General features: G+C 47.8%; 1 protein-coding gene across 2 annotated transcripts in view; it reads right to left on the reverse strand.

Annotated features, from left to right (window-relative positions):
- Positions 1-3,151: 3,151 nt before the first annotated feature.
- Positions 3,152-12,390, reverse strand: part of POP1 (POP1 ribonuclease P/MRP subunit) — a 31,457-nt gene continuing 22,218 nt past the window's right edge. Inside the window, exons 13-16 of one of the 2 annotated variants that reach the window (XM_045805884.2) lie at positions 10,427-10,618; positions 8,697-8,851; positions 6,223-6,564; positions 3,152-5,181 (exon numbers count right to left, since the gene is read on the reverse strand). In XM_045805884.2, the coding sequence (XP_045661840.2) occupies positions 4,668-5,181; positions 6,223-6,564; positions 8,697-8,851; positions 10,427-10,618 (1,203 nt within the window). In that variant the 3' untranslated portion in view covers positions 3,152-4,667. Of the gene's footprint in view, positions 5,323-6,222; positions 6,565-8,696; positions 8,852-10,426; positions 10,619-12,390 lie in introns of both variants that reach the window. The other variant, XM_045805883.2, reaches the window with a different exon arrangement.

The raw sequence follows: 12,390 nt of genomic DNA on the forward strand, positions 1-12,390 counted from the left end.
TGCTAGGCAGTGCCCGCAAAAAGGAGAGTCGAGCTCCCGTCGGAGCGCTCGCAGCAGCCAGCCCGGAACTGTCCCGCACATTGGCAAGATCGATGATACATCTACGCGCCAGCTGCTGGTACTTATTCCAGAATGCACATCCAGCACGCCGTCGCTTCCTCCCATGTCCCCCACGCGAGCACATGTGGGCACACACGCTTGCACACACACGCCCCTTGGCTCTTAGAAAGTTGCAACAGGAAACAGCTTGTCTCCTGAGGGCCCAGGGGCATCTTTCATCCCGGCTCACGTTCCCTCGGGGCACCTATTGTCCAGCCTCTCTGCGGCAACCTGCCGGGCACAGGTGTGGCCCCAAAGCACCTTGCCTTGGCCGCCCTCTGGTTTCTGCCCTTCCTTTGGTTTCTGCCCTTGGGGCTTCTCGCTGGCCTTCCGTGGGATGCCCTCCTAGCCGCTTCAGCCATTCTAGCACCTGTGCAAACCCGGAGATGCGAGGACATGAGCACTGCCTGGGGCAGCCCTTGACTAGGGAGACTGCGGGCTGGAAAGCAAAGATTGCCTTCTCTCACGCGGACGGTTCAGAGGCACAGCCACGTGCCCCCAGAGGTAACCAGCTGAACAAAGCTCGCTTGGATCGGGGTCCACTCCTTCCTCAGTTCACTCTGCCAGTCTCCACATTCCCATCCCCTGAGGTCACTTCCTATAAGAAACTACCTGCAGGTTAGCTGTTCCGCGCTCTGCTTTTGAGAACCACCAAGCTCACGCACGTCTCCAGTAGTAGTGGCTAAATGCTGCAGAGCAAGGAAAGAGGAAGCTGGAGACTTCAGAGGGCCCACAGTGACCCAGAACACTGGAGGCTCCCTGAAGCCAGCAGCCCTGCCCGAGGCTCACACAGCTGTGCAGGATTGTTCATGGAACAAATTAGGTTGTGTTCAAAAAACAAATTTAAGATCCTCTGCGAGATGTTGGAAACAAGAAGGAAAGCTAAAGAATGAGGCTTGTTTCGCCTGAAGAGGCGAAAGCAAAACTTACTTCCTAAAATAAGGGGCTAAAAGTCCTAAAAAAGGGCTGGCTCTCAGTCTGAGCTGCCAGAAGTAAGGATGAGAGGAGACAGGCTTATGCTGGGGCTGAAGGGGCCCTGCAACCATGGTACGGGAGCCAAGGGGGAGACGGTGTCTCTGGGGGAAGTCATGAGCTCCCTGTCACTGGAGGCATTCAGCTTGTGATGTGGGGAGGGCAGACTTATCAGGGATAATATGGAGGGGATTCATTTTTCAGAAAAGAGCTTTACGTATTGTTGCTTATCTAGGACCCTCTTTAAAAATCATGAAGACTTCTCAAACTAGGATTTTTAACAGTATGGCTCTGCCCCAAGAGAAGGAATATTGATTGACCTGCAACTTCACCCCCCCCCCCATTTACACAATGACATACAAACTGAATTGTATTTTAGTTCTGATGTTTCTCCAGAGCAGCCTGTTTTCTCATGAGGTCTTGGCACCACCTAGTGGCTCATTAGTCCTTTGCAACATATGCCTGGGTTAAAACAGTCTCACAATTTACTATCAACACGCTGATTAGCAATTCAACATACTAAATACCAGGCATGGGTTAGGGACTCCGCTAGATGTTACATTTTAATTTTTAAAAAGCAGGGAAGGGAAATGCCACTACGTGAACCCTGCTCAGGGCCATCAGTGTCAGCTGTGCACCCCACTCAAGACAGCCTACGTCTGCTTCCACCCTGCATGCTTCCTCATCACTGCTAGGCTTCTGTGTCCTTGCCTAACTACACTGGACCCTCATATTAAAAATCTAGAACAGGGGCGCCTGGGTGGCTCACTTGGTTAAGCGTCTGCCTTCAGCTCAGGTCATAATCCCAGGGTCCTGGGATCGAGTCTGGCTTCGGGCTCCCTGCTCGGTGGGGAGCCTGCTTCTCCCTCTGCCTGCAGCTCCCCCTGCTTGTACTCTCTCTCTGACAAATAAATAAAATCCCCCCCCCAAAAAAGTCTAGAATAGTGGTTCTCAATCCTGGCTGCAAGCCCCCTTGGGGAGCTCTTAAGAATCCCAGTATGTGGGTCACACCCTCACCAGTTAAATGAGCATCTCTGGGATGCGGGCCCCAGGCAGCAGAGCTTGGAAAACTCCCCAACTGATTCCAAAGTGGAGCCAAGGTTGAGAGCAGATGATCTGAAAGGATACTCTCCAAGAGAAAACAGAATCTGAAACCTCATTTTGTACTCGGTAGTGTAGGTTATATAAGGAATGAGCCAGGCTGTTCTCTCCTTCAAGGCCACTCGGGGCCTTGCCCAAGCCCTGCCGCCATGCTCTCGCGAAGTTCCCGCCCAGCTGCTTCACAGTGCAGTCGACCTGTGAGCTGGGCCTGCTCAAGACACAAGGCTGGTAAGGTTCATTCACACCGTCCCACGGCGCAGGGGCTCCGAAGAGCCAGACCTCCCCCCCTGCAGCCTCAGCCCAAGTCACATGTCAGAACGGCGTTGGGGCTTTTAAGAAATGCTGCTGCTTGGGCCCCACCCGAGATGGCTTTCTGGGCTGTCAGGGGATTCCAACGTGCAGCCAGAGTGAGAGCACGGTTGTCAAAAACACAGCACCTGTGCCTCTGAGTTTTGGAGAGGCCCGCTGGGATCTCTGTGTAGCTGGCGGTGCTACTCGGAGTGGCCCACAGTTGGTCTTTGTTACATGCCCATTACCTGCTGTGCAGCGGGGAGGAGGAGTTCCATGAAAGACAGCTTGATTTCCTTTCTGCAGGTATCCGCAGGGCCGTGACTATACTCATTTGTGGGGGATGTGGAGTAGACAGTGTGGACTACAGCTCTCCCCAAATGTATCGGCCGTCACTTCCCAGGGAACACCTCCAGGGACCGGCGCTCCCATGAACAGGTTTTGGGAAACGCGAGTCTAGCCTTTCAGCACATGGTTCTTCGGCCTTCTACCCCAAAGCAGAGTAAGGGTGCCCTGTCCTCTGTCGTGAGGACAGGGCAGCAGGCCCCAGGCAGGGTGCTGCACAGAATGAGGTTAGGTGACGCACAGCACACTCAGACTTCCGTCATCCAGCTCGCTAAGCCACAGACAAAGTGGCTTAGAGCCAAGAAAACAAACGAGGACTGGCCCAAGAAACATTCACAACTGAACATCAGGTGACATTTTAATTTATTCTGTTTACCGACACTGCTAAGTTACACTGGGTTTTTTTTTTTCAGTCTCATTTGGGTTGGACACAAATACACCCAGAGGCATGGTGAGAGGAAAAACATCAGACATTTCATTAGCTACTGTAACACTGCTGTCTCTCTCCGCAACCCGTCGCCCCCAGAGACATTTCTACCAAGTGCTCCTGCAAAAACCCAGTACATTTACATGAAATAACGCCTAACCGTACATTTAAATTAAAAAAACAAACCCCATTCAGGCTCTGCTAGAAACGTGTGTTAGAAGACAAGAGTCTGAGGGCGTGAGACACACAGGGTAACTGCAGGTGAATGAGCACCTAGTCTCTCTCAAGTGAAAAAAGCAATGACCGCACTCCTGTGGGGGACAGGACAAGACCTCTTCTACACCCTGCTCAAATGTCTGCTGCACATCGTGACTGCGTGAGTGTCTAAAACCCGCTGGTCATTCATCACCTGGCAGAGAGGTAAGTACTGCAACGTACAGCCACGTTCCCCAAAGTGTGTTCCTAAAAACACTGGTCCTGCAAAGTGGTCCTTGCAAAAGGAGTCTGGGAATCAAAAAGATTCAGAAAATACTGTAGGCTGTTAGCCACTTCCTGCAGAGGCACACTGCATATTATCACATGGAAGGTTCTAGAAATACCTTAAAAAGAAATGCTTAGCTTTCTTTAACCCACAGTTTCCCAAATCAACCTGACTTTGGAATCTTTTTTTTTTTTTTTTTTTAGATAACACATTTCATAGAACATAATGTAAGAAATCATCCTCTATGGCTTTGAGAAATTTTTTGCAGAAACAGAAAAGTCAAGTAACTCCTAGGATCATGTGTTGGTCACCAGCAAAGAGGAGAACGGGTCCTGAAGATCAGAGCCCCATTCTGATTCCGCCCCAACCTCTGCCATACACGGAGGCTGCCTGAAAATAGGCAGCAATCAATTCTCCACGGTTTCCTTCCGCATGGTGTCAAGCGTTAGGCATGCTGAATCCAGGACGGAATCGAACACGGTCCAGATGGGGGGACCCTATGTCGTGCACAGAGGCTAAGTGTTTATAACCTTTCCCTTTCCTGTAACAATCAAGTCATTAAACAACCATTGTTGCTTCAAATACACTTGACAGCCCTTTGTTCCTAATAAAAAAGGAACAAGAAAACATACAAAGCATCTAAGGATTTTCAGCAAGAATGACACAGACCAAGAAATCAAAATATAAAAGCTTTTGGCTATCTATGCCAAATACTTCTCAAACGTTACAGCAAGGACGGGGAAAGATGGAGGAAATCCATGAGATTTCCAGGAGATTACTGGAATGATGTCAGTATTCCCTCATTTGCATAACGCATCATCTTTATTCTTGTTTCCAAGGAATTTCATGTGATATTTCAAAGCAGAAGATGGCAAAAACAAAACTCTCCAATGGGGGGACTTGGCAACCAAACACAGTTAGTAACGTCTCTGCTGCCAGGACGCGCACCGGCACTCACGCCTCCACGGCAATTCTCGCAAACCGATACTGCGGGGAGGCGGGCGCCCTCAGCAGCACGAGGCCCCTCTCCGCAGCTGGCTGGCCGGACAGCATATCCAACAAGCCCGTCAAGCTAACAAACCCCAGGGCTTCTCCGCTGCCGACGGCCATGGAAAAGTCTCCCTGCGTGACAAAGCCGAGGAGAACTCTGGAGCAGTGAGAAGTCACCGCCGGGAAGGGGCCTGACCACAAGCCCAGGGTCAGAGCTTGGTGCCCGGCTGCACGGTGCCCCCCGGCCAGACCCTCGGGCTCAGCACATGCCTGGTTCTGCCTCTTCTCTAGTTTCTTCTTCTCCTTCTGTTTACGGATCTCGCTCTTGAAGGGGTCGCTGTGCTTGGATTCCTGGGGCCCACAGTACAGCCGATCCCGACGGAGGTGGAGGAAGTCCTCTTCGGCTGGGACACAGATCATGGAGTGCGGCTCGGGGCTGCCCTTCCTCAGCAGGGCCAGGCTGACCCACACCAGGGCCCTGGGGAAGCAGTCCAAGAGGGGCAGGCAGGCCGCCCTGGTCGGTGCCAGCTGCCCGCTGCCGGGAGCCCGCCGGGCCGCCCGCCTGTCCCCGGAGCCGGGCCCACACCAGGTCGACAGCTGCTTCAGCCATTTCCTACTCCTACGTGAAGTGGGAGACACACGTTTGAGGAGATTTTGTTCAGGGAGAAAACATGCAATCAGAACACTGGGCACTGTGGGAGTTAACTTGGTTTTTTCTACGCTGTGTGGGAAAGGATCAAAGCTGTAATTTTTTTAAGAATTGAAAACAGACATCAATACATGTTTGTCATATTTTTCTTATGTGTCTACTATTCTTAGATGCTGAAGGACTAAAGGTTTAAGAAGCTGAAGGTAGAAAAAAATAAGACAGAGAATCTAAGGCTGCGAGAGACAGTTCTATGAAATGAAGAAAGGATAGGAAATTATGATGAGGTTACTATACAGAAAAGAAGTACCAGGCAAGAGAGATGAGCACTTTTTAAAAATTGAAGCACAGAACAGAGGGTTAACGGAAGCGCCATCGAACAGGCAGCGGCAGGAACACACTTTGTAAGGTGGCCTCTCGGACATGACGACGTTACAATGAGTGGGCACCGAATCACTCCTAAATTCAGGTCATTTAAAAGGAACCAGAAGAAACCAAATCCAGGGATGTAAAAGGAAGAACGCTTGCTCAGGGTTCGCAGAGGGAACGTTCCTCGTTCGTTACCCAGGGGCACCCTCGCAAGGGAACTGCTTTGTCAGCAAAGGTCACAGAAAACAACTGCCTCGGTTTATGTCTGTGGCTGATGGATACTTTAAATCATCTGGTCAGTTAGTATCGTGCCCCAAATCAAATGTGACTTGGCTGTGTCCCCGAGCCCTCTGTGAGACATAGGAGGACTGGCTTGTCCACCCAGAAAGTTCAGGCATTCCCTTGGGCTTTGCATAAAGGAACAATGAGAACATTTCCATCCTGCAGCCTAGACAAGAGATAAACAGACAATCTAAACCGCATCCGGGAGCCATGGGCACTTACCGCAGAACACAGAAGAGACTGCCAGGGGCATCCTGACCCACTACACACTCGGTCCCCAGCCGGGCTGGGCACTCTGTGTCCATTGTTTCTTGGGGCTCGTTGGAGCTGCTCCGAGATGTGCCCCCTTCATCAGACCGCGGATCTGTGTTTTCGGGCATGGGAGCACAAGGCAACTTGTCTCTTCTTGAGTCACTCTCCTTGCCACTTGGAGAGAAGGCCACAGAGGATTCCTCTTGGGCCTGGACTCTTGACTCCCACTCCCGAGTTAACTGCTCCCAGGGACAGCAGAAAGGTGCCAGGGTGCCAAGCTTCACATAGTTGGGCCGTTTTGCAGGAGGGTGCCTAGGGAAAATGAAGTAAATATGAAACTCAAGTGCACTCCCTGACGTTTCTCCAGTCAATTCTATATTCCACTTTTCCAGAAAACAGTCTACATTGATTGCTCTCTCCTCAAATCTCCAACAGCCTCCTCCCCCTTCTTATTCCTAACTGATTACCTCACCTCTTTTTTCACTGGGAAGACCGGCACAATCAGGAGAGTTCTACCTAATCTCTGGGCCAGAGTCTACCCTACCTAAATCTATATTCGTATCTCAGAGTCAGCCTTCCAGCCTACAGAAATGAGCGATCTCAGCCCGACCCTCTGGAATACCAACCCCTCTTCCCCACTCCAGGGCTTTGCTCTTACAATGTTAGCTTCCCCCTCCCGCTGGATCCCTCCCGCCGGCCTAGAAACACGTGCTTCCATCAGGATCATAAGCTCCGCGAGGACAGGAAGAGACTTTGCTTGCCTTCCCCTGCAGTAGTCCCAATGCCTAGAAGGCGTTTGACACATAGTAGGTTCTACATAAACCTGTTAAATGAATGAATCAGTCGGACAAATAGGTAAAGATGCATATGGAAAGCTGTTCACAGAAGCGCATAGCAAAAAATTAGAAATAACCTAAAGGGCCACTGATAAATTACGGCTCATCCCTACTGGAGTCCCGCACGCAACTGTTGAGTTCTATTTTGAGCAAGGGTTGGCCGATGATGACTCACACCCCAAACCCGGCCCACTGTCTCCTTTGACACGACCCGGGAGCTAAGAATGGCTCTTATGTTTTGAAATGGTTAAAAAAAAAAAAAAGTATTTTATGGCACCTGAAATTATAGGAGATTCAAACTTGTGTGTCCACAAGCAGGATGAAGCTGGCCCACGGCCACGCCCATTCATTTATGTACCACCTGTGGCTGTCTTTGTGCCACAAGGCAGAGCTGAGCTGCGTGGCTGCCATGGAAACCAAAGGGCCCACAAAGCCAAACATAGTTATCATCTGGCCTTTTAACAAAAAAAGTTTGCCAACACTTGGTTTAGAGTCACATTTACTGACATGGGAAAGCTATCCATAACAGATTGCTAAATAAAAAGAGCAGGTTTTGAAGTAGTATATATACTATAATCCCTTTTCAAAAAAAATTCTACCTAAGAAAAATGTGCATGGGTAAAGAAATCCTGAAGGGTGAGAAATAAGTATTATTGTCAATTACTACTTAACAAACACACAGAAGACTCTGCTATGTATTCTGAGAGGCACCAAATACATGACCACTGCCCTCAAAGAGCCTGTAAGCCAGCAATCTGGGATAGTATCCCCGTCCTTCCACTCACTCACTCATTCACCCGTCACTCGACAAAGTCGGAAAACCCAGCACTGCCTGCCTCTGGTTGCAGTGGTGAACAGGGAAGTGCAATCACGGAGCTCACGGTCAAGGAGCTACAACATCCCATCATCTCCTCATTCATCGGTCAACAGAGACACTTATTAAGGACACCAGGCACCAGGCACTGGCGAGATGCCACAGACGCCACATCACACAGGGGAGTCGCTGTGTTCCGGGAGCCCGGAGCGGAGCAGGAGAGCCAGGCTCTCAAAGGTGCCAGGCACCTCACTGTATAAGAGATGTAAAGCCCTTCGCTGGCCATTCCCCCGGTGAGAGAAAAGGAAAGAAAAAGAAGTCTAGATGGATAGATACCAACACGTAAAATCAGTACTTCTCTTTCTGGATAGAAGGAATACACCAGTTTACAAAGCATTTTTACACATTCCCATAGTTTCATTAACATTTCATAAATACGTATTACCTCTATAACCAGTTATAAAAAACACAAATTCTGTTAAGGGGACAGAGGCTGGTGGTGTACATCTCGAACAAGCCTCTGAAAGGCAGGCCCACGGTTCAGGCATGTACCATCGTCCATGTGAGCATGACCATGGGAAGGGTCTGTAACCTGGATGGGCCCACGAGAGCCAGATTTAAGACTATCTCCTAACCTCATTATGTCTCGGTTATGTAAAGTCAAAGAAAAGTCTATGAAAACTCCAGGTTATATAAGAGTTCGTGAAGCCATTCCAAGTATCACTGGCCAACGCTGAGTAGGCCCTGCTCTTCCTCGTTAAGACATCAGGAAACTAGAGAAGCCAGTTTCATACCTTTTGTACTTTTCAAGGAGATTCTTGGCTTGCTCTTCAGCAAACACAACCCCCGCGGGGCAGTCTGGGAAATCACCGGGGATGTCAGGTGACCTTTTATACTGAGAATGCACCAGAGACTCTTTTAACCCGCCAACTCTTGCGCCTCGATAGATCTAAAAGAAATGTCAAAAATATCCTATTAACGTAGCAACTAACAGTAAAATTAGTGCTTAATGTTTGTATGGAGAAAATGGGAAACAACCTAAATGCCCATCAAAAAGAGAATGGGTAAGTGTGGGAGAATCCTACGACGGGTCATACGATAGCAAAAACGAGGAAACAGAGCTTCACCGATCAACATGGAAAAATCTCAATGTTGAATGAATACAGTAAGTTGCAAAAGCATATGTATGGTGAGGTATATAAAGTTTAAAAACATGTCAAATATAGTACTTTTGTTTGGGAAAACAGCACACTTAATAAAGCTATAAAAATAGGCAAGGTAGTAACAGACACCAAAAACAGGAATAGTGATTCTTTTAGAAGGATGGGAAATAGAACTGGAGAGAGAGAGTGCTTCCAATAAATCTGTAATGTTTTATTTCTTTTTTTGTTGTTTTGTTTTGTTTTTTAAAGATTTTATTTATTTATTTGACAGAGAGAGAGACAGCCAGCGAGAGAGGGAACACAAGCAGGGGGAGTGGGAAGGAAGAAGCAGGCTCCCAGCAGAGAAGCCTGATGCGGGGCTCGATCCCAGGACTCCAGGATCACGCCCTGAGCCGAAGGCAGACCCTTAATGACTGAGCCACCCAGGCGCCCCTGTAATGTTTTATTTCTTAAGCTGGATGGTGCGTGAAGGGTACACAGGTATTCATTACATCAGTATCTATACTTTTTTGTATGCTTGAAACAGTTCATAATTTAAAAATTAGAATTATTTAAAAATATTCCCATTATTATTATTATTATTAAGATTTTATTTATTTGACAGAGAGAGAGTGAGAGAGCACAAGCAGGGGGAGTGGCAGAGGGAGAGGGAGAAGCAGGCTCCCCGGTGAGCAGGGAGCCTGATGCAGGACTCGATCCCAGGACCCTGAGATCATGACCTGAGCCGAAGGCAGATGTTTAACCAACCGCGCCACTCTAGTGCCCCGAAATAGTCCCATTCTTACATGATTAACCGAATGTTTCTTGTACTAGGCAAAATCGCTAAAATTAATTACCTGTGTGAATCTAACATTCTTACCTGTCTTTTATACTCTCTAGCTCAAAGTAATATTTAAACTATTAAGAAGAAAAAAACACATTGGATTTTAATAAAATTTTTAGCTGCAGTTATAGGAATACATGTTCAGCACTCAAAAAATAAAAAATGTATTCTACACATCTATAAAAATTAGAAAATTACGAAAACTGCTTTTAAAATATAACAAATTATTTTGAGTAAAACACACACACACACACACAAAACAAAACAAAAACTACCTCAATAGTAGTTGCCATTACTATTCAAAAATCAGGACACTCAAAATCTCAAAAATTCACACTATGTCAGCCCAACTCTTATTAATGACAACCTGGCTCTGGGGACGTTCTGAAGTATCTTGTATCAGAATTATAGCTCTAAGGGTAGGAAAAACAGCACTCAATTTCTAAGTTGGGCACGAAGTCTGGAACAATTTCAGCACTCAGAATTGACTAGGAATGTATTTTACACACTGTACAGTGGGAACGGAAAAAGAACTCACAAATGGAATCCAGAAAGCCATGCTCCAGCCCTTTGGGAGCAGGACGTCCCAGCCACTTCCCCAGCCACGTCGGTCATCACCGGTCACCTTTCCTGGCTGCTGAATCAAAAGGATGGGTATCTTGGATTCCTGGGGACCTAGAACAAGCTGTGACCCGGGCACCAGCAACTCACTTCTCTTCCGGTTTAAATCCTGAAGCGGAAGAAAATAATTGAAGACAAACAACCCTAATTTTCTGGAACATTCTACTGGCTCTTCCGATAAACAGCTTTAGTAAGTTAAACGCTCTTTCAAAAAACAAGAAGAAAATGTTCTCAATAAATAAAGGGAAGCCATTTGAAATACATGATATTCCTCCTACAGTGATTTTCCTCTACACAAGTGCTTCGCTACAAATGCCAAATTATCTTAAATTTGAGCTGTAATATACCAGATGATTCAGTTATATAACCATCTACATCCATTCTGCTCATCTCTTATATCGGGATTAGTTTTATATTTTGATGTGCAGTCCCTACATTTACCTTGGTTAAGATCTGTAGTCAGGAGGTTAAAAAAAAAAAAAGGGTACAAACAATAAGCAACTTCTCAAAGAGGGGCAAGTGGGAAAACACTGGGGCTCTTGAGAAATCTTCTCACCAGGCCTTAAAGATTTAAAAGAAAAGAAGCTACCAATTATTTGTTATGTGGACTGTAGGGAGTGGTGAACGACAGCCTCTCAGACTTGTCTTGCCGGCTGTTAAAAGAGATGAAGAGGCAGGAGAGAAGCCTAGCCCTCACGGGAGAGACTACACAGGAGACCACCGCCACATGGCCAAGTCCACCTGGTTACCTCACGGATGGTCCTCAAGCATGACCAAGTCCTGCTTCTCCTTTTTCACCTCTGGTTGAGTGTCCACTACCATCTCTACATGGTGGTAATTCCAAAGTATCTTGTCTCCTTAGCCCTGACTTTTCCTCCCGGAATCAAAACCTGTCTGCTGGGCATCTACTCGGGCCAAGTCCTGAGGACCTTCCAACTCAGTTTATCCAAGATTGAATTCATCTTTCCGACTGTATCCACTCTCCTCCTGTGTTCCCCACCGAGCTGGGGAACTCACTCACTCATTCACCCACTCACATATTTGCTCTTCATTCAAATGTTTACTCATCCACTCAAATGTTTGCTGAGTACCTTTTATGTACTCAGTACATTTTATGTGACAAACACGCTTCTAGAACTTGGGAATACAGCAGTGATAAATCAGGCTCTGGATCTCAGTACCTGGGGTACTGAATCCATGCTAGACTGTTCGGAGCTAATCTACAAGTCTCCCCCTTTCCTGCTTCCCACCATCCAATCAACTACTATGTCTTGTCAGATTTACCTTCAGGAGTATGTCTTCAACCCCAGCCCCTCCACTCCAGCCACACAGCCTCAATTCAGGCCCCCATCATGTCCTCAATTAAGGACTATTTCCAGGGTCTCTTTTAAGGCCAGCCAACCACAAGTCCTCTCTCCAGCTCCTCCACCCTCCACTCCCACCCCCATTCCCGGTCTAATCCACCTTCCACAGTGCTGCCAGAGTGAAATCTGATCATGTCATGGCCCAGCTTAAAACCTTTAATGGCACACTATGTCCTCTGCCCAAATCCTTAAAATGCCTCAAGGTCTCTTGTGCTCTGACCCTTATTTATTTCTTCATCTCCTGCCCCACTCCCAACTCCAAGCTACTGACCCACTTAGAGATTCCTGAACACATCACCTGGGCCCTTGCACATGCTGGTCTCACTTCCAGCAACCCTTTTCTTTGCGGCAACCTTGGCTCCTGGACCCCAACAAGTTTGGTTTAATTCTGTCCACCCATCTAAGAGTCAGCTCAAATACCAGCTCCTCCACCCAGGAAGCTTTCCCCAATTTCCCTAGTCTGGGCTTGGTACCCCTTCCCCGGGCGTCCTTTGACCCTGTACTTCCTCGAACATAC

This window comes from Ursus americanus, chromosome 9 (genome assembly GCF_024610735.1).
Source record: "Ursus americanus isolate L20-20 chromosome 9, mUrsAme1.1.p, whole genome shotgun sequence".
Taxonomy (NCBI): Eukaryota; Metazoa; Chordata; class Mammalia; order Carnivora; family Ursidae; genus Ursus; species Ursus americanus.